Raw genomic sequence first — 21140 nt, 5'->3', positions numbered from 1 at the left:
CAATCCACTCAAGTCTTACAACTTTCTTATCAAGTTCCTCTGAATCAGAAGATGTCTCATATTTACATTCCTTGACAGTTATTTCTTTCTCTTTCACTGCTGTGAGAAACATTGAAGTGGGATTTCTCACTATGAGACTATGAGGGTCCAATAAATGTGTGCTGGTATGACAGGGTTTATTGACTCCTTGAATATATGTTGAATATAAAAGTAATATATGCAAATCACATAAAAGTTCAATTCAAGTCTAAATCGAACTTTTTATTTGTCTTTTTTTGCTCATCCACTCTGTTGTCTAGCCACGGATGCCTCTCTAATCTGTAAAAACTGCAAAAAGTGGAGTGGGGGAGTATTTCCATGTTAAAAGATAGGGTGACAGCTTTGATAAAAATCTTCAGTTCATGTGTGCAGCTGTATATAAAAGCCTGCAGCTCCTCAGCTCAGAGCGGACAGGGTCAACAGTTCAACTCGTCATGGGGCTCTACGTGCTCATCTCTGTGATTGTGATGATCCACCAAGCTGGAGGTCAGAATTACACATATCAGTGCCGTCATTCTATATTGTTCTAGTATCAAAACATGTCTGACGATTAATCTGAGTTCATCTTGTGCATCCAGCAAGTCAAAACTGAAGACAAAATGACCAAGATTTAGTGAAAGAAAGTATTATATATCGTGTTTATATAGACAGTTTTGAGTGTTTCTGCAGGTGCTGAAATGAAGAGTTCCATTGTCGGAGGGCAGGACGCCCCCCCGGGACGCTGGCCGTGGATGGCCCACCTCAATATCACATCTGATGGTGTAGAGAAGTGGCGCTGTGGCGGCACCATCCTCAACAGCGAGTGGGTGCTGACTGCCGCACACTGCTGGGTCACGTAAGTAATTGTTTATGAAAATATAGAGAAAAATCTGGATTTAATTTAAGAATGTTCTTGCCTTTCAGGCAGCCTCCCCCTGATACACGTCGGTCAATGGTCTGGATCGGGTCACACAGCCTCCGAAAGGCATCCGCGCGCTATATGGCCGTCCTTTATTTCATCCCTCACCCTGACTTCAAAGTCACACACAACGGTTACGTAAATGACCTCGCCTTGGTCAAGCTGAAGAAAAAGATCACATTCTCAAGAGACGTTGCCCCAGTGAGGCTGCCGAACCTCACCGACACCTTCAGCCCATCCGCCAATTGCTGGATCGTCGGCTGGGGGAACGTGGGGACCGACGGTATGTCCTCCGCCTTTACCACAACGATCTGACGTCTCTTCGTCCTCCTCATTCCATGCTGCATGTCTGCACAGTTCCGCTGCCCAATCCTGAAACCCTTCAGCAGCTGCAGCTTCCCATTGTCCTTCAGAGTGTGTGCAAGGAGAAGTATCCCGAGCTGACCGACAGCATGCTGTGTGCAGGAGACATGAGTGGAGGGAAGGGCCCCTGCAAAGTGAGTGTTGAGCCAATGGTCCCCTGGTGTAGCTACACCTGTAAAAACCATCCACATATGCATTCATTTTTTTTGAGTTATAGAGACAACTTAGAGCAAATTGGGGAAATGTCAAAATAAAAAAACAGAAGCAGAGTGGATGATAGTTAGAAGCAGTTTTAGGAGAATAAATGAACTAAAAGTTTATGCTTTGTGGAGACGATTACAATATTTTTAAATACCAAAATGATAAAGTTGCATTTAAACGTGATATATTATGCTTTTGTGGCTGATCTGCTTCTGGAAGTTGACACATATTAACCTCTTCCAACCTGGAAGAATGTGGAATGCATGTTTTTAATTGAAGACATGACAACTGAAATTAAGTGTTCCTCAGTGGACCCGACAGCCTTGACGCGTGTGCATGCATGTTTTGTTTCTGAAGGGGGATTACGGAGGCCCTCTGATGTGTTACGGAGACAGCGGCTTCGTGCAGGTGGGCATCATGAGCTATGGGAGCCAGGGCGGCTGCGCTCTGCCGGGCCAGCCTGGCGTCTACACCCAGGTGTCCAAGTACCTGCGCTACATCAATGACTACATCCATTCCTGAGAGCTGTGCAGTCATTTTCTCCTGCTTCGGCCTCACTCTTTACCTTTGTTTCTGCTGACAGACGCGCCGTCTTCTCTGCTTTTAATTCATTTTTATGCAATAAATCTTTGAAGCATTGATCGAAAGTCTTCCCCTTCCTTTTACACCCATTTTAGATGTTACTCATCCACTCAGAGGATACACACACACATACATATATATATATATATACACACACACATATAGATATATATACATACATACAGGAGACGCCACAATTTTAGAGGTCACTTCCTGTCCCAGTCACATGATCACCACACCAGAAGTTTAGAATATGTCAGGGATTCAATGAAGGGTTCGTGACTCTCATGTCACTGTGGAATCTAAGTGAAACCTTTGCATTGTAAAGATCATGATCACAGGTCAAATCTTATCATTTTCATTTCCTGTTGTTTAACGAGACAAACACAGGCTACTTCCTTACAGAAATGAGCCATTTTGTTCTTTTACAAACCCAATAATTTACCCATTACTTTAGGCTCTGCTTATATTTGATTTTGCAATTAATGGCCTTTTGGAAAACATACATAAAACAACTTGAAATAAGAATTGACCTGCAATGAATATATTTGGGGCTGAAGGCAAGAACACCGTCGACAATAAAGGTTTATGATGAAACCTGACTTGTTTATCTTATTTTAGTGTTTTTTTTCATTTGCAAAATCAAATAAAAATAAACCTTTAGTATACTTGTCCTTTAGATTAAAGCTTAATGATATAATTTGGCACAAACCTGGTACCAGTGTCACATCCTTCCTGTCTTTTTTGTAAAGGTGACTAATTTAGAGCTAATTCTTCCTCCCATAAAAGCTGTTGCTTGAGCCATCCTCCACCTTATCTCCTCAGTTTTACTGCAGATGGTTACTTAGGTTATACATTAAAAGAAACATTTTCCTTCCCTTTTCCGTTACAAGGTTATCCTAATATCACATGGCCAAAAATATTTGCTTCCCATCTATAGTTCCCAAAATGCCAGTTTCTTTTTACAGTGTGCACATTTACACATGTTACATTTAAACATCACTAAGGAGATGGGTACAGATCAGGTTTCTCCTCATCATGCTCCTGAGGACAGGTTCACATGGAGACAGTGGTGTTTCTCATCAGAAGGAGCAGAGGTCAATGCACTCAAGTCCATCTTTGTCTCAAATACACAGAATAATGACTTGAAATTTCAAATCACATCCAAAACTTTAAAAAATAAAAAATAAAAAAAATATATAAAAAAAACTTACAAAATTAACCCCCAATGAACGCCAAAAACCCTTTCAGGAAAAGCCATATTCCTATTATACCAAACATTAATGACTCTGTAACAACTTTGGGTGTCCTTGTAAAAGCTTTAAAATAAACTTTCCTTTCAAAAAAGGCAAAAAGATGATGAGCCCCGTGCGCGTGCACACACACACTAACTCTGAGGGCTTGCGTTCCTGACTGGACGTGACTTCCAGCCCCCTCCAATATGGTGGATCATGCCTGGAAGTCACTGTGTGCATGTAGAAGCAGCCGTGGTGTCTCATACAGGCAGTTGAGTTTGCTGCTGCAGCTCCGCGTGTGGGTCTGCGAGAGGCTGAGGAGAGCCGCCGCCCTTCTTCATCTCTGGGGCAGAGCCATCCAGCTTCTCGTTCTCCTTCCTCTCCTCCTCCTCAGCTTTGCGTTTGTCTGCTTTGGTCTTGAACCTCAGACCGTGACCTGTCAACCGAGGCGCAGATCCATCACTCACCCTTCTGCTGTTTTACAACTTCACTCTGCAATGTTTCCAGCCCACTCAAGGGAATTTTTGGAAATTTCTGGATCACATGTTATATGGATTGAATATTAAACCAGGGCGGCGGTAGCTCAGTCCATTGAGGACTGGGCTGAGAAGTGGAGGACTCTGGGTTTAAGACCTGGTGCAAACAAAAACTTGGTAGGTGTTCCGGTAGGGGAAGGTGCAAGAACACCTTTAGAGCAATGCCGAGGTACCCTAGAGCAAGGCAAGGGACTCATCCAGGGGTGTACCCTGCCGTCACCTACATGCAGCTGGGATATGCTACAGCACCCTCCCCGTGACCCCGAAAGGGTCAGGAAAACTAAATGAAATATTCATTTATCACTTGCATGCATCAATGTCTCTAGTGAAACTTGAAGCAGCTTGTTGTTAAGGCGTGTTTCTCATGAACATTATGTCACTGTTCTGTGTGTAAGCACTGACTTGGACAGTCCGCCACCTCTTTGAAGGCCTTCTTCTTGCAGCAGCCTCGACAAAGGCTGAAGACGCATTTATTCCCCTAAAAAGTAACACAAAGAGGAACATGTACAGATTCTTCACAAGAAATCAGCAGCTAAAATGCAGCATTATTTTATTCATTCACTAATTGGAAATCTGTCATTTTTTTGGCAGGATTATTCCTGCTGATGACAAATGAGCAGCTCAGTTTTTACCTTTGGGTTCCCACACTGCTCACACTTGATGTATTTGGCTGCAGGAGACACGAAGAACTGTGTTGACGTCATTCTGGCAGGTTTCTACAGGAACCTCTTTAACAGCTTAACTCACGTTTCTGCTCGGGAGAAAAGTTCTTCTTCGGGTTTCGGGATCTTTTCTTCTGCTTGTTTTTGGACAATGTTTCTCCAGCTCCGTCCGAGTCTTCCAATGCTCTCTTTTGACATACTGTCTTCTTCACCTCTGATGTCTGGTTTCCGTTAGCAACTGGCTCCTTTGGGCTGCAATAAACAAACACAGATCAGGTCAGATTGTTTGACTTTGTGAGTCAATCCTGCCGCTCCTCACTCTGTGACCACCCATGGAAAAAAGTAACAACAAAAGGCCGTAACTTACGCCGGTCTAATGTATGGCTGACAGATCCAGTGGGGAAAAGGCAGGTCTCCGCTCTTTTTAGCATCTGTTCCTCTGGCAATCTCCTCCTGCACAATCACACCGATTTATTATAATTCTCTCCAACATAAAAGAACACTCAGTAGATTAGAGCTGCAACTAAAGATGGGACTACTGCAGATCTTAGCTCATATTAAGTAAAATTATATAATCATGTTTATGGTCAATTAGTGTTTTTTCCTTTATACCTCACAATATATTTGAAATCTGCTTTGAAATATTGTCAGGGTTTAAAGCAAGACAGAAAACAGGATGTTTGCAACCTTAGTGAGACGACACAAGATCCAGAGAATGTTTAAGCTGCATTATATTTGAATCTTTGGCTTTTCAAAATATTATATATAAGTATAAATAATTGGCACACCTTTAAAAAGTAATAAACACAAAAATATTAACAATGCAAGTCAGGAGCTGCTTTTTAAATATACCTCACTGACTGGTTTGTGTCTGTTTTGTCAATTCAAATTCAAAAGAACTTTATTTTTCCATCAGGACCGAGCTCCCAATGCTCAAGCGATGGTGTATATCTTAAAATAGCTGTCAATCAAAACTGAGTCAGCCTTTTGACTGATCATCCGAGCATCATACGAAAGGCTGCTGCGGCTATGTTCACCCCCACAGATGCTGAGCGTCTGCTGGAGGGACAAAAACATGGCCTTTATCCAGTGACTGTCGAGTCTCTTATAGTGAACGGTCAATGTGCTCGTATGGGCAGAGAAATCGCCCCCGTGAATATCACTGAGCACTTGAACGTTTGCTCCTGACTTCTGCGAAGCTGCCATTACCTGGCAGCGTTGCTTCAGCTGTTTGCTGACATCAGCCAATCCATCAAGGGTCTTCACTTTGGCCAAGTCCTCCCTCAGGTCCTGGTGGATCTGAAGCCTGCACACAAACCACAGGGCTGCATGGTTTTATACACTCACGCAAGTTAGTCACACAACAAGCTCTTTTATTACAATGATCATATTTATGCCCCATTCCATTTGTACACCGACCAAAATATCACTTAGGACATCATTTGAATTTTTCTTTTTTTTTTAAAGTTCAAAAACAGATTAAAAAAAAGAGATCTTAAGAGACCATGTTCAAGTCACACTGGTCAATACTGTTCTGACATTTCATTCTTATAAAATGTCATATAAATGGCACCCAAAAATTGTGCTAAAATGTTCCAGTGTCTATGCCTAATGAATGACATATTATTACTGGTGCATTATGGGCCATCTTTAACACTGAGAGCTGTTACACACCAGGCTACTGGCCACCGTTTGAACTCAGTAACAGTCCAGTGTGATCACTCCGATTGGCTCTAAAGTGGAGGCAACTCAAGAATTACAGAAGAAATCTAAAAGAGGTAAAAACACAAGATTATTTACAAAGGTCGGCTAAATGACAGTCAATTGATCATACAGCACAAGGCATGACCAGGTCAGGTCTGTAAAAGAAACATTGCCATTAGACTTTTTTTTTTTTTCACATTTAAAATTGGGCCACGTTCTGGTTGAGTTTGAACATCCTGTTTCAATACAGCCACCATGTGCAACAAGCCCTGAAAGAGCAGACAGACTTTGGAGAGATCCATATTAAACTGCAGAGTTAAACCTCTACCATTATTAACCTCCTTTAAAAGCAAGCACCAAAAATGGGGCAACTCAGCCTTCTCCACAAATGCCCCCACCCTCTGGAAGTCACTACTCAAACACATCTGTAACTGCATCCATCTGAACACATTCAAAATACATTTCAGAACTTATTTTAATGTTCGATACCTGCTGAAACATTTGATGACTCTTTTTTAAACTAAAATTCACTAAAAAAATATCAGCTATAACTCCATGAAAGGCACGTACGTGTGGTGCCAGAGCTTGAATAGGTGGGCTCGTACATAGGAAAGGGAGCAGGGGGGATACTTTCTGACCACCTCAAGGTATTCTTCAGCCATCTCCCACACTGGGGGGCTGCGGCCCTCAAACAGTGCTGGGTTATGGAGGTTGCCCTCTGAAACGTAACAGTAAAATGCAAAAAGAAACAATCGTCAGATAATGCAACTTCAAAGATGCACCATGCATGAAGAACGCATGTCTCAAATAAAAACTAAAGGAAGTATGATATGAGAGCTTGGTGACATTGATTCTTAACCTGCACTCATCACTCCCTGCACTCCTGTCTCCTGTAGACAGCTCTTTAGATCGCTCAGGTGTTGAATGTTTCCATTTGCAAACACTGGAATGTTCACTGCCTGCCTGTGGGGAAACACAACAAACAAACTATTCAAAATTTCCCCCTCATCGGCAGAACTTTAAAGCAGTATGCATCCTCCAAATCCTTTTGTGTGCAGTGATTGGGCTACACAAACAAAGAGTGAGTGGGAAGAAGGAAGCTCACCTTACTGCCTTAATGTGCTCCCAGCTAGCGATACCCGTCATGGCTCCTTTCTGCTCTTTGGTTCTTCCATGCACTGTCAACAGCTGCAAGAAGATCAATAAAGAACACTTAAAACCTGAAAAAAAATTACATTTATTGAGAAATATATATTGTAAATAATCATTTCAATCACACCTGACATCCAGCTTTTTCCAACATCCGGGCATAGCGGACCGTCTTCTCCAACTCCTTGAAGACACGGATCTTACATGTGATGGGCACAGAGAGCTTTTCATTGGCTAACCTGACTGGAAATCAAGCAAACAATTGTGCAAGAGCTGGGAAAACTGTCAAGATCAGACACATGTGATATTGTACTAATACAACAGGTGTTTTTTTAATGTGTAATTTACCAGGATTGTGAAAATCAATTCAATCTTACCCATTTTTTCCAACAGTTCCCATTCATCTTGGAGAAAAGCTCCATAATGCCCTTATAAAAAACAAGTTAGTACTCCTGGCCTGCACACAAAATGTCTGAGGGTTTGAGTTTAGCGTTCCTACCTCTTTTGGCAATCATCTGTGGACAGCCGAGGTTTAGATCAATAGCATCGCAGTAGTCCTGAGCTAACAGAGCTGCTTGAACAAACACTTCTGGATCATTGGCACAAAACTAAAACAAAAAGAAAACTAAACATCAAGAACAGAGTTTTGATCAACGCCCAGGGTTCCGTGAATACTGGTAAGTCAGGTCTCACCTGCGTGATCAGAGGTCGGTCTTCTTCACAGACTTCATTATAGAGATTGTCTCTCCTGTAGTTGGCATCCCTGACAAACACCTGAGCATGGAACATGGGTGTGTAACACAGTTGAGCACCGTGGCGCCGGCTGAGCAGGCGCCAGGCCAGTTCGCTCTGGTCCACCATGGGGGCCACCACGAAGCATGCTTCTTTGAGGGTCTTCTTCCAGAACTCAAAGCCCTGGAGCTTGGCCATTAGTTGGTTCCTCTTAAGAAAGAAGAGACAATACTCAGATAATGAACATTACCTAGAGGATATCAACAAAACTAACAGAAAACTTTGGAGACTAATATTATCCAGACCAGATCACTTTAGTCTCTTCAAAATGTTCGTTTTACTCTTTTGTTAAATTTGAGTAAAACAAACATTTTGAGGAGACTTTTTTTTTAGGACAAAGACTGTTGAGTAATAAACGCGATTCAAAGTATTTGAACTTTACAGTCATTTTGAATTAGTCTGCATAATATAGACCTAGCTAAATTGACAGTATCATTTGTTTCACGACCATAGCAAAACATTAAAATGCGATTGTTTTCTTATGTTCCTGTCTTTAACTTTGTCTAAATCTGATGTGCTAATGTACCGAAACTGACCAAGCTAGTGAAATGACATGAGCACATGACATGTAACAGCCAGGTACACCGGCAAAAAACGACAGCAAATTCTATGAAATTTTCCAATGAGAGCAGTACACCGTCTTCTGGTTATATACTAACTGCACATGACGTTAAATATTCCCACAGAAGTTCGTTTCACCTGTAAAGCTCCCGGTTTTGTGGGAAATCTCTGGCGCAGCACTTTCCGAGCGTGTGTAACAGCGAAATATCGCCGGTAGGAAACATCTTCTTCTTCTTCTTCTTCCTTTGATTTCATTGGCAACGACCAGCCAACATAAATATAGAATACCGCCACCTGGAGTGTGATTCTGTAAATTTCTAAAACATTTCAGCACTGCTGTTTTAAATTTGCTGCTCTCGCCCTTGCAGGCCCTGCAACCAACCACTACATGTTGAACAGATTCTATATTGAACAGCGTGAATGTGTTCCACTGTTTTCCTATTTCCTGAAGTGTCCTGCGCAGTGTCCAGTCTTATCCTACGAACAGTGTTGTCTGCCTCTTCTTTCGGGTTCCTGCGCAGTTTTCTTCCCAAGCCAACCTGTTTTTGAATATTATATAGGTGTTGGTTATGTGCCAGTATTCGTGACATGTTTTTTTATACTTGTGTCTTAATGATTGCTTTCCTCTCCTCCTTATATAAGAATATATTTGTGCTTACTGTTTGAATTTTGAATGCTTCCTCTACCAATATGTCAACATCATTTCCTTCGATGCCTACATGGGAACCATCAGTGAAGATAGTTTATCTCTGTAATATGACTCAATATACATCTCTGTAGTAGCATCAGCAAACCCCTGTTAAGATTTTTCCCATCTGATGGTTTCTATTAAAGTCTATTGATGGCATCATAAACAACCAGAGTGGAATAACCAAGGACGGCACTGTTGAACAGAATTTTATGTTGTTTCTGTAATTTCCAACTGTTGCTCGCCACTATTTATTGATTAATTGATACATTCATTCATTAACTTTAACACAATAACCCTGTTTACTATCATTACTGTTGCTGTTGCTAGTTTCACCATTAGGTCAAACGCACAACTCTAAATCCATCACACCAGCTGATCTTCCCTCTGGGAACGATACTACGGTACCTTCTGATTCTGCATTGATGTTCCAGCAGTAAAAGATGAAACTGATTGCATCGATTGTTCTTTCATCCTCATGACTTCACAAACAAAACATTGGCTAACATAGGATGAAATTTATTCAAAAACATGATTTGATTGTTTTTTTTTAATCATTTCAGCTCCCTTATATCTACTTTTTGTCCTCCTCACCTGAAGATTTTATCTGTGCGGCTTCATTAATGACACACACACAAAACAGACACCACACACATTGTTTAACTGTAGTTTTATCACAGAAATATAATATTCAAATCACAAATCACCTTCTTAGAGAAAAATAAACAGGAGAGCGTCAAATCCAGCTTTATGTTCTTACAGAATAATGAAATATTCTTTAACAGCAAAGATAATATTTGTTAAGCACTCGAACAGGGATTAGAAATCATTACAAAAATAAAGAATTTTTGCAGCAGTTATTGAAGGTGGACAGTAAAAGAACGGCAGCATTTCTTTCCTGAACCAAGACAAAGTCATTTCTTAATGAGTGAAAGCCTCACATGAAGTCTCACTCTTTACTTAACAACTTCCCGTCACCGTGGATACTGATGGGTTCTTCTCCTTCACAGCTGTTGCGTTAAATTGTGTGACGCTCTCCAGAAAATGCCACAGCAAAAATTGTGCTATCAAATAAATGGATAAAAGTCTATCTTAAAGTATGTCAATTAACTGAACATTAAACACATTTTAACCGTCTTTCTGCATTTTCATCATTACTTGTTAGCAACAAAACTTATCAGTCTGCAACTGAGACAGAAAAAATAAAGAAAGTTGCTTTGAAACATTGTGTAACTCCAACAACGTCCATCAGATGATGTCACCACTCCGTCCTGTCTTTGGTCCACAAGATACTGGGTTGTTTTTTTCGGCAACTCTTAGACAACATGTAGGCGACACATATTAGCATGTAAGCACATTTAAACGTGATTAAAAGGCAAATGCTGCTGAACACAGGTGAGTGTAAACATTTTGTCTGCCACAGCATCGAACAAGGACAAGCATTTGGGCCGACACTCAATCACAAAGCCACCACAAGATCAGCAACAATCTTTGGATGCAACACTCCATCCATGCAACCGTTGGCAACTGACCAGAGGAACAGAAAACCTCACTTTGACATCAACCTGCCTTGATTACGACAGCTCAGATCACGAGGGAAGACCTTTATGTGTACGATTACAAACCTCTGAACAATTACACAGGAAACACAATTTACAAGTGTTTAACTTACAAAAAGCAGCCTTTTGATGTCAAAGGACAGGGGCGAGTTAATTCCATAAGGTAATGCCAACAATTTTACTGAAAAGACTGAACTTGAACGCCACCCCACTGGGAAAAGGTCCGTTTTTACACCTCACAACATGTCAATACAATTTTTAGTTTGATGTAAATTTGCAAAATTACCAATTTTGACTCAAAGTTCTGGCGATCAATAGACACACAATTCTGCCTGAAGCACGAGGAAGCTTTTTGTTGCTTTTTATGCTTTTAATGAAAGCTTGTTTAGCGATTCTTCATTTACTGGTAACAACCATATCAGCTAACTAGCACATAGAGCACCAGCACATGACATACTGGTAGGTGTTTGGTTATCTCCGTGCCACTGGTTAGCCTGCTCATGGATTTAGGATCAAATTATTGACCGTCTATAAATACAGTACATCACATCAAGGATCAAATATATAGAAACGAATGGAAATGGATCTCCCTCTGCGGGTAGGCTGCTGTTCCAGTGACGAGATGATGTTTTCTACCATTTCTCGGGGTTCTACAATGTGCTGATGTGTTGTGATTGACAGCTGGGCTCTACAGGTAAGAACTTGTTTCAGCTGTAACCAATTCTTCCCGTGCAAGATGGCGGCACCCGTATCATGAATAGCTTCACCTTTGAATAACAAATGATGACACGCGATCCAGCCGTGTCTATGTAAATGGCTAAATAAATGAACTTACTGAAGTTTCCAACTGCGGTTACAGTCTTTTGTGAATGCTGCTGACAGTAACACTATAGAATATTGTTGAATTTACCCCTCTCCTTTACGTGCTGGTCACTACAAAAAAAACGATAGTTTTTGTAACAAGGCAGTGTGGTGCTGCGTTCAACAAACCAGCACGTTTGAAACATCGAGCATTAAGACACTGCTGACATTCTTTACAATTTCATATGGCAGTGTGACATTAATAAGCTTGCAGCAAATGATAAACATTTACCTCCAGATTAAATAGTGAGTGATTAAGAAAGCACAAATAAGTGATGCTGATTAGAACACTTCATACTGGGTTAACTCAGTTGTATATTCTGGTCACGTGTCACTTCAACATACTGGTTTCAGGGCTGGGGCTCCCGCCCCCATTTTGTTGTGCCTCTGTCAAGAACTTCTCCCCTCCTGCGAGTTCACGAACTCTGGTTTGACCTTCTCCTCCTCTGCCACGTCCTTCTTCACCTCCTTTTCTGGCTCCGGCTCAGAGCCTCTGTGCTCTTCGTTCTCCATCGCTATGGAGTTGCTGATCCCTTCCATCTTGGTGTCATCTTTCATTGTAATGCTCTCAAACGTGTCTGCTGGAGTTGGGGACTTCTTGATGCACAGGAAGTTGCAGGTAGCCAGGACTATAGCGGAGAGGACGACCTCGCAGCCCGCCAGCAGGAAAACAAACATGTATTTCTTTGTGGTGTCCAGAAGGCGGCCTGAGAGAGAGGATGGAGGGACAGGGACACGGATGAGCGGACAAAATGAACTACAATTCCAGTCTCCAGCCTCACTTGTTAACTGTCAGCTGTTATGCAGAGATACGTGGTGAGGTGTGTAAATCATGCTAGCACAGCAGCAGTGCGCAGCGGTGAGCCTGTAGGGCCGACTGAGAGGGCAAAGAGACACCAAATTGTTATAAAAAATGACAAAAGTCACATTAAGCTAAGACTAGACAAAGATGAATGACCTTTAGATCAAAATGTAAAACTGAACTGATCAAATGACCAAACAAAATGGCTGTCGCTTATGAAACGATGTTGTCCTGAACATGATATCTTTGTTTCCTGGGTGACGTTTGGGGATTTTGTAAATATTCCCAGTCACCATCTGATTGGCCCACAGTAAATAGTTAGTAAATATTTGAGACAAGCTGTCAACCGACCGGCCTGGTGGGGTCCTGGAATATCATAAATATTCCTAAAAATCTGTAAAACAATTGGCTGTTTTGATAAACCTCTCAAAGAGTATCGATGACAGGCATGATAAACCCGGCAGACTCATTAAAAATATCAATAACATAGTCTGAGGTAATGCAAAACCCATTTTTCATGCCAACAAGCTTCTAGCCTCAGTAAGTTAATCTCATTAGTCCTTAACTGACCAGCTGTAGGTGGTCTCGCTAAAGAGGAATACAATTATAGATACGTATCAATCAATTATAATGATGTGCAATTATTAGTGGTGCCAGTGAAAGCATGAAGTATATTTGGGAAATGTTTATGATGCCCCACATCAGGTGTCAGTCTAATCAAAATCACCGTAGGAAACCTGCTGTTAGAGATTGTGCTGCTTTCAAAAACGGCCTGATTTTTCTCAGACTATTAGATTTAGTTTGTTTAATGTTTGAGATTTTCTACGTTCCAATTGTTTCTAATAACTAAACCACACTAAAATATACTTGAGGAGGTGGCAGTGATGTAAGTCTGGTGGAGATTCATCCTCATGAGATCAACTCAGGACTGCACACAGAAACATTACCTGGAAATGAATTTTACTTTGATTTGAGCTGCCTGTCTGCCTCGGTCTGCCTGACCAGCTGCAGTGACGCATTTTTGGTGACTCATTGGAGCTAATGATTCATTAAATTTCGCATAAATGTAAATGAATATTGGCTGAAGGGTTGAACGATGAAGGAGCAGCCACTGTTGAGATTTTCAAACGACATTGAAGGAGTCACCTTAGATTTTTAGTCTTACTGTATTAACATCTATATATATATATATATATATATATATATATATATATATATATATATATAGTCCTGATTTTAATATATGTGAAATCACTATAAACGTAACGGTTTGTATTTAAAATACTACAACTTTTGGCTACGAGTATAAAAATACCTTGTAGTAATTAGATTACATTATTGCAGCTGTACAGGTTTGATGAATAACTTTTATCACTAATAGAGCAGCAAACAGTCACGCTCCACTATCATTACACTGGCAACATATTTTGATATTCTACACTTTGAGATTCCCAGACGTCCCTTAGGGGGGCAAAAAATCACCTCCTGGACGATGTTTGTGCGTTTACATGCAGTGACATCTCAGCGCAAGTGTCACCTGGTGTGTGTTCTGTCGGACTGATTTCAACAGTAGTAGAAAAACAACAAATTTGGTGCGGGTTTTTATGGGGCGGTCTAAAAAAAAGTCTGTTTAATTAAAGAAAAGTTTTCTCAGCTAAACTTGCCTCAGACCAGCAGACTCGTGAGTTGAAGCCATTATTGTGGAGCTGACATATGAGAGTTAAAGGCAAAATCTTGACCCAGAAGCCCGACAAACCAGTATGGAGCACATTTCCCAGCATAAATATGTTTCCTGAACATCAGTTTTAATCTTGGGTGTTTTTGTGCGGTGCTGCAAGATTCTTACCAAGCACGACTGATCGTTTCTGGGGCCCTTCGAGAATTCTAATCTAACATTCTAAAGTTAAATAATGCTGCTTACTGTAACAGATCGAGACTTTATCCATGTGGGGAGTGAATTCAGCGATCTACAGCCGGGCAGAGATGTGCTCTGGTGTCTAACTCAGTCACCTACTCAATATCTTTTCATCTGCTCTCCAGGGAGGAGCAACAATCTTTAAAGAAATCACTAACAAAGGACAATGGCAGGGTGTTTACAGGCACTGACAATGGTGCGGTTCTAAGTCTTTTAGATTTTATTTTATATAAATAAACCCTGCTTTGTAGATGTGTCACGAGGGACTAGACTGGATGCTGAAGTAGTTGTTTTGTCATCACCGACCTGCACCAGGTGGCCCCACCAGCACAGCAATGGCCTCCATAAGCAGGACCAGGCCGATAGCGCTGGAGAACTTCTCGGTGCCCACAATCGCCATCAGAACCTCGAACTGTAGCGCCCCCACCATGCCGTAGGACACCCCGAAGAAGATGCAGAAGACCACCAGAGTGGTGTAGTCCTTGGCCTGGAATACAAAACATATCAAAGATAAAAATCTATAAGATGTGGGTTGGGGTTGGGAGCTGACCGGTATACCCGTTTTGTTACTTATATGCTATATTTTTGAAGGCAAAATACAATTAAAAAAATGTTGCCATACTGGTATTATTGTTATCATTATCTTTTTTGACATGAAAGCATCCTTTCAACTTGTCTGTTTCTTTTTTTTTACACTGCTTTGTTCCGCCTGACTGAAACACTTACTTGAAATTTTTGGTGGGCGCTTTTGTAATTTACACAAGTGTGAGCGAGCAGAACCATGTGTTTCCTATCAAGGATGTTCGGTTTATTTATTCATTTTTATTAAAACCTGCTTGACTAATGAATTATCTCTATTTCTGTATAAAATACTGTTTTCATGATAACAGGGTATGAATTTTAATGCATATTGCCGAGCCCAGTTTGGTCTCAGTCAGAACCTTCTCCCACCTGTGAGCCAATGAGGTCTGTGGTTCCGTTAAACAGCATGGCGAAGCTGAAGAGGTACACGCACCGAGGCCGTACCCATTTGAGTCCGGCGATCACGCCGCAGAGGGGCCGCGCAAAAATGTCGATGAAGCCCAAGATGGTGAGCAGCAGGGCTGACTTGGTGTCCTCGTAACCGAGCTCCTTGGCGTAACTCACGACAAACACCGGGGGTACGAACAGCCCCAGCACCATGATGGACGCCGCCACAGTGTATATAACAAAGCCACGGTCTTTAAAGACAGAGAAGTCCAGAAGCTTGGCTTTGGGCTTCTTCTTTGTTTCTGGCCCCTTCGCTCCATCCCCAGCAGCCTGCTCCAAGGCCTTATCCTTGGTGGTCTTGGGGGCCACCAGAGGCTTCATCAGAGCCCCACACACGCAGCAGTTGAGTAAAAGGCCGCCCAGGATGAGGAAGCCTCCCCTCCAGCCGTACTGGTACTGCAGGACCTGGCCTAGTGGTGAGAGGCAGCACAGGGCCACTGGGCTCCCCGCAGCTGAGAGCCCGTTGGCCAGAGGACGCTTCTCGTTAAAGTAGCGGTTGAGCATAATCAGCGACGGTTGGAAATTCAGTGCTAAGCCCAAACCTGCAGCGGAGCAGAGAGAACCATCGAACCTTTTGTTCAACTGCTTTTAAAATAGGACGAAGGTGCGACACGGGCCAGGCCGACGCGTAGCCAGCAGGTGGTCTCACCTGTAATCACGCCGGTGGTGAGATAGATGTGGACGATGCTGGTAGAGAAGGAGGCCAGGACCATTCCCAGAGAGGCAAAAAGCCCGCCGACCATCATCACTGGACGACAGCCGAAGCGGTTCACCAGCACGCTGCAGAGTGGACCTGGAAACATTACCAAGGATGTCAGGACTTACTTTGATCCTTTTCATGGTTCTGTTATTATTATATTGATGTTAGGAAAACAGACTCGAAAATGGAGAGTTGGTGTAATGTCCCCAGAAGTATAATTAAACACAATTAGAGATTTAGCTTTTTCTATGCTTGTCACTGTTAATAAAAGGGTTAGGGTTAGGGGGTTTTTTTGGTTTCTTTTTAATGACCACCTCCTTGTACGTGCAGCAGCCCACCTGTGCCATACAGCATGGCGAGCAGTATGGAAGAGATCCAAGCAGTGTCGCTGTATCCCACCCCGAACTCCCTGATCAGCTCCTTGAAAAAGACGCTGACTGCTTTGGGAAAGGCGTAGGAGAAGCCCGTGATGACAAAACAGCCTGCAAGCACGGCCCAGCCCCAGCCTCCATCTGGAGCCTTCACTCCTCCTGAATCCACGTCCAACGCTACACCTCCCATCCTGCTTTAGGGCTCAGTTGAAACGGCGCTAGAGAGGGGGAAAAAGGATCAATTTTCTTAATAGTTAGATGTAATTGAATGCTGCAGCCCTTCTATCAGTAGCTTTAAGACAGCTCCAAATTGTAGCCAAATAGCGTTAATGCAGAGTTAAGCCGAGTTAATTACAGCACATATTAGCAGCAGGACATTAGCTGTGATTCTTCATTTCAGCGTCAGTTTCAGCATCTTAGACACTACTCTTCTTTACTGAGCTGGATTCTTTTCAATTCTACACACATAGGCTTAAAGCGGGTGACATATGTACATTTATCAATGTGAAAATGCAGAGCTGCATTTACTGACGTGTGCTGAAGAGACGCCCACGGGTTCACAAATCACAGATACACATCATGCGTAACAGAAGCCTTCACCTGAAAAGAGAAGAAAATGCAAATGATCCTTCAGCAGACTCAATTAAAAATAATCAGCTAAATAATGCAGGATCTGAATCATTGAATTGGGTTAACATGATTTGTCTTTATCATTAAATTATAATAGCCTAAATGACTTGGTGGACACATCCTGGATCTTTTGAAAAAAAAAATTATATAGTGATGAAAAAGGGGTCTGTTGTACTGGAGTCTTCCTTCACTGCCGTAGGCATTTACAACATTGAATTATTTTAAATAAATTTCAATATTACAGTATTGGAGGTACTGCAATCAACTGGTTTATGTCGGGGAGGAAATAATATGTTTCAATAAACAGTCACAAGTCTGAATACAGGGTTAGGAAATGTGGTGTTCCCCAGGGATCGAGTTTAGGATCTTTGTATTTTAGACAAACATAAATGACATGTTAAAATGCAATCATTATCTTTCAATATTAAAAAAAGCTTTCATTTTGTTTGAATAGAAATTGGCAGCCCTATTGAGAGAGTGACATTCCTTCGATTCCTGGGAGTCCATATGGATGAGTTCTTAAATTGCACGAGCCAAACTGACCATACAAAATATGTTGTATAGTTTGTAAAGGTCCGCATGCAGTTAAGGAACGACTCTGATAAAGATTTCCAAATGTCTCCAACTGTAGATGAGACTGTGTGACCACTTGGAGCAGGGCGCAGCTTAGGTTAGCTTTAGGTTCGGGTGATTTCTTGGACGCGTGTACGTGTGTGACAGTCAATCGTGCTTGGAAATTCTGAACTGATTGTGGGAGCAAGTGGGTGTTTGATGAAGGTGGGCATTCTTGGGTGTTTCTTAGTGCACAATGTGTTTGTATTATTTGTCACGTGCTATTTAATCCTTGTGCCTGGGCCTCTCTTAAAAGCTCTTTAGCTTCCCATTTCACAACCACAAAACAGAATGCATTCTTACATCTGGTTTTTAAACTAAGATGTGAATAAAACATATGAAATGAAATGTGGTATTCATTGAGGATTAGTGTTTGTTGTTTTTAAATGAGTTTCAACCAAAGAGTGATAGAATAGGATAAAATAATACAACCTCATATTTAATTAAATATTTAATCCAGCATATTGGAACATATTAAATTATCTAAAGAGAACTTCCTGATGGATTGGTAGATGCTACTATATTTGCATAGGAACAAAACCGGTTCCATCCAGAGAAAAACACTGTTAAATGAGGTTGGACACGTGGCACGATGGACTGGTCTGGTTCTGATTCGTTTATGTGCTGTAGCCTGATATTAGGCTTTATTGTAAAACCATTTCCTGATATCTTTATGTTTGTATTATAGGATGTAGCCAGCTAAAATGATAAGATTTCTGTCATTAACATAACGGGAAGTTCCGGCGTACCAGAATGACGGTCGTCTGTATCACTTAATACTTAATACTTGCCCACTGGAATTAGCGTGTTGCCCAACAAACAGCCATCGGACTTATGTCGCTGTCCGTGTGGGCCGCCATCTGTGGCCGCACACTCCTCAATCATCGCCTGTGGCTGTGATTGACTCGACCGCACAGGTATCCTTAACACCGATACGTAATCAAGAGCAAGGATAAGGAGGTTGTGAGTCGATACAGGTCAGATTTTAGAGTTGCAGTACTCTGAAATGTGTATGTTCTTGCACCACAACCTACAGCAGGGCTGACATCTGGCAGTGCTGGAGTCATAGAACACCCACATTAATGCCACTTATGGCTGATTAAAATGAAAAGGAATAATTAGTGAGCAGTGCCTTGCACATTGCTGGAACTAGTTAAAATAAGAGAATACATTAAGGGTTTCTAATTATCGCTGGCAACGACCAGTTTTAACCATTAATGAACAGGTAGATTTATTGTTTCACTGGCCTCCAGAGACAGATGTGGGAATTACCACCAGAGCCGCTCATTAACAGCCCATAATGAGGCCACACAGAGGTTTTTGAACGCACAAGCCAATGAGGAAGTGCAACCACACGGAAGAGAAAGGGTGCCAGTGTGGTGTGATGAGGAAGAAGAGGACAAGCGTTCCATGGAGCCTCACATCAGGGAGGACTTCACTTAACACCTCTCAGAGGGTCGAGGAGAGGCTGAGGATGTTTGGTATGTCAGCCAGGACCCTCAGCACCTTCTACAGCCGCTCCATTGGGAGCATCTCATCACAGTGCGGTGCTCCTCACCCACCGCTCTGTCATCATTTTATCTTTTGTACGGAGACTTCTTTTGTGCATTCATTGTGGAGAGAGCAAAGGAAGAATTTCATTGAAGAGGGAGACCCGTTTCCTTACTGCACACATGACAATAAACTTTGAACTTTAACTATGAGTGAAGATCAGGGCCTGAGAAGTTTTGATGTTCCATGCCTCAAAAGGGATCCATCTGAAAAGGAAAGCCGTACGGACAAAGGACTCCTGTTTGCACAGCGGGATAGCCGACTGGCTCCATCAGATAATTTACAACCTGTTGAAGCACTGATACTGAGTTGAGAGAGGCATGCTGGGCCCCGGCCAAAACAGCCCGCAATCCCTTGTCGCCAGGTAACAGGAGCTTTTCTGCCTCACAAAAAAGAGAAAGGTGACGTGAGCTGCGTAGAAAGCGCTGCAGACCACCTGAGTCTGTGTCTGTCAGGAAAATGATGCATTATTACCCAACACGGCCCTGAATTCACTCGCACAGTGCTCACCGGACAGTTATGTGGTTTCAAACAAAATGGCCTCTAAGTCTCCTTGGACCACAGCTGTAAAGTCAGAACCACAAAACTGAGATGCTGGTAATTACTGAAGTACATTCATATGCCTGACACATTTAACACAAATGCATTAAAAATGCTTATAAAATATTCATGATGTCGTTATTGAACCACGGGATGGAATAGGAATGTGTAAACTGACTCCAGTTTATTAAACAGTTTGGAAACGTGTCAGGCAGACGAGCACCTCTGTTAAAAGATGATCCGGCTTTCTTTTAATTAACAGACAAATATTAACGCGAGCGTACATGAAATAGGTGTGTCGCAAAACTATTAGAAATATTCTGGTACAGAACCTGTTTTAGTGGCTGTAAGCTCATTACTTGACCGGGTCGAGGAGTAGAACTCTCCCGAGTATCACGCCATCAAATGTGCGTCATAAATGGGCTGAAGTTAAGGAAATTCTCCAAAAATGTGTTAATTACCACTCGATAAATGTGTGTCAGACTTGTGGTCTTCCCCCCCATCTGTCCTGCTCGATACAAACCAATGACAGAGTTGCAATAAAGGTCATAAATGGTGAGCGCGGCCCGGAACCAGGCGCAGCCAAACTGTTGCGTGTCTTACCGGGTCGGGGATGCTGCCTTCCTTCTCCTGTCTCAGCACCGGAGCGGCGTTTCTGGCTGCACGTCTGCATGCAGCGCGTCAGCTGGGGACGAGGACGCGCCTACCTCTCCGGGTCCTAGCGCCCCCTCTTCAACACCCCCAACCGACCAACGAGATCCCCGCCCGCTGCGCCGTCTGTGTCGTCACGATGCTCCGCAGGGTCACCGAACAGGCGCCGTTTGCATAACGCGGTTGAAATTCAAAAGCGTTTGATTGTGAGCTCACAGGCCTCTTTTTCTGTTACTGAGTTAAACGTATAACACACACACACACACACACACACACACACACACACACACACACACACACACACACACACATTCATAAAAAGCTACATGTGTATTGTAATAGAGAATTTTCAACCCAGTTATCCTGACCAACAAAGCTGAACGACTCAATTGTGAGTTTGTACGTATTTGTGACAGGTGATATTGTGGTTATTTCTTAAAATTTCGAGTTTATTTTGCTGTGATGGGAGCAGAAAAGCTTCCTCCGCAGTTACTCTGTATATTACACAC

General features: G+C 42.3%; 3 protein-coding genes across 3 annotated transcripts; 1 reads left to right on the top strand and 2 right to left on the bottom strand.

The window, feature by feature from the left end:
- Positions 1-416: 416 nt before the first annotated feature.
- Positions 417-2142, top strand: LOC130514536 (tryptase-2-like). The gene is made up of 5 exons (XM_057014177.1): positions 417-525; positions 709-874; positions 943-1220; positions 1295-1434; positions 1859-2142. Exons 1-5 carry the CDS (start codon positions 474-476, stop codon positions 2021-2023), a joined length of 801 nt encoding a protein of 266 aa, XP_056870157.1. The 5' UTR covers positions 417-473; the 3' UTR covers positions 2024-2142.
- An 876-nt stretch (positions 2143-3018) lies between these two features.
- Positions 3019-8945, bottom strand: dus1l (dihydrouridine synthase 1-like (S. cerevisiae)). The gene is made up of 14 exons (XM_057014170.1): positions 8861-8945; positions 8063-8311; positions 7869-7977; positions 7747-7797; positions 7500-7612; positions 7326-7408; positions 7080-7183; positions 6791-6938; positions 5726-5822; positions 4884-4969; positions 4602-4768; positions 4487-4524; positions 4257-4332; positions 3019-3754 (listed from the first exon to the last, which is right to left on the bottom strand). Exons 2-14 carry the CDS (start codon positions 8297-8299, stop codon positions 3579-3581), a joined length of 1485 nt encoding a protein of 494 aa, XP_056870150.1. The 5' UTR covers positions 8300-8311; positions 8861-8945; the 3' UTR covers positions 3019-3578.
- Positions 8946-10065: 1120 nt separating this feature from the next.
- Positions 10066-20716, bottom strand: slc16a3a (solute carrier family 16 member 3a). Its single transcript, XM_057015011.1, is given in 8 exon segments — positions 10066-12235; positions 12238-12537; positions 14854-15034; positions 15499-16118; positions 16226-16369; positions 16615-16865; positions 17180-17247; positions 20584-20716. Coding segments are annotated over 6 exon segments (1542 nt in total). The 5' UTR covers positions 16838-16865; positions 17180-17247; positions 20584-20716; the 3' UTR covers positions 10066-12161.
- Between the last annotated feature and the right edge of the window lie 424 nt (positions 20717-21140).

This window comes from Takifugu flavidus, chromosome 18 (genome assembly GCF_003711565.1).
Source record: "Takifugu flavidus isolate HTHZ2018 chromosome 18, ASM371156v2, whole genome shotgun sequence".
Classification (NCBI taxonomy): domain Eukaryota; kingdom Metazoa; phylum Chordata; class Actinopteri; order Tetraodontiformes; family Tetraodontidae; genus Takifugu; species Takifugu flavidus.
Note: the sequence above shows the minus strand (reverse complement) of the source record. Positions and strands in the feature narration are given on the sequence as shown.

Bases quoted from the DNA above. Each gene is read 5' to 3' on its own strand.
- LOC130514536 (XM_057014177.1), top strand. From the start codon at position 474: ATGGGGCTCTACGTGCTCATCTCTGTGATTGTGATGATCCACCAAGCT. The intron at 875-942 runs GTAAGTAATTGT...CTTGCCTTTCAG, and splicing joins GCCGCACACTGCTGGGTCAC to GCAGCCTCCCCCTGATACAC. The intron at 1,435-1,858 runs GTGAGTGTTGAG...TTGTTTCTGAAG, and splicing joins GAGGGAAGGGCCCCTGCAAA to GGGGATTACGGAGGCCCTCT.
- dus1l (XM_057014170.1), bottom strand. From the start codon at position 8,299: ATGGCCAAGCTCCAGGGCTTTGAGTTCTGGAAGAAGACCCTCAAAGAA. The intron at 5,823-6,790 runs GTACGTGCCTTT...GTTTGTGTGCAG, and splicing joins TTCAAGCTCTGGCACCACAC to GCTTCAGATCCACCAGGACC. The intron at 3,755-4,256 runs GTCAGTGCTTAC...CTCGGTTGACAG, and splicing joins AGAGGTGGCGGACTGTCCAA to GTCACGGTCTGAGGTTCAAG.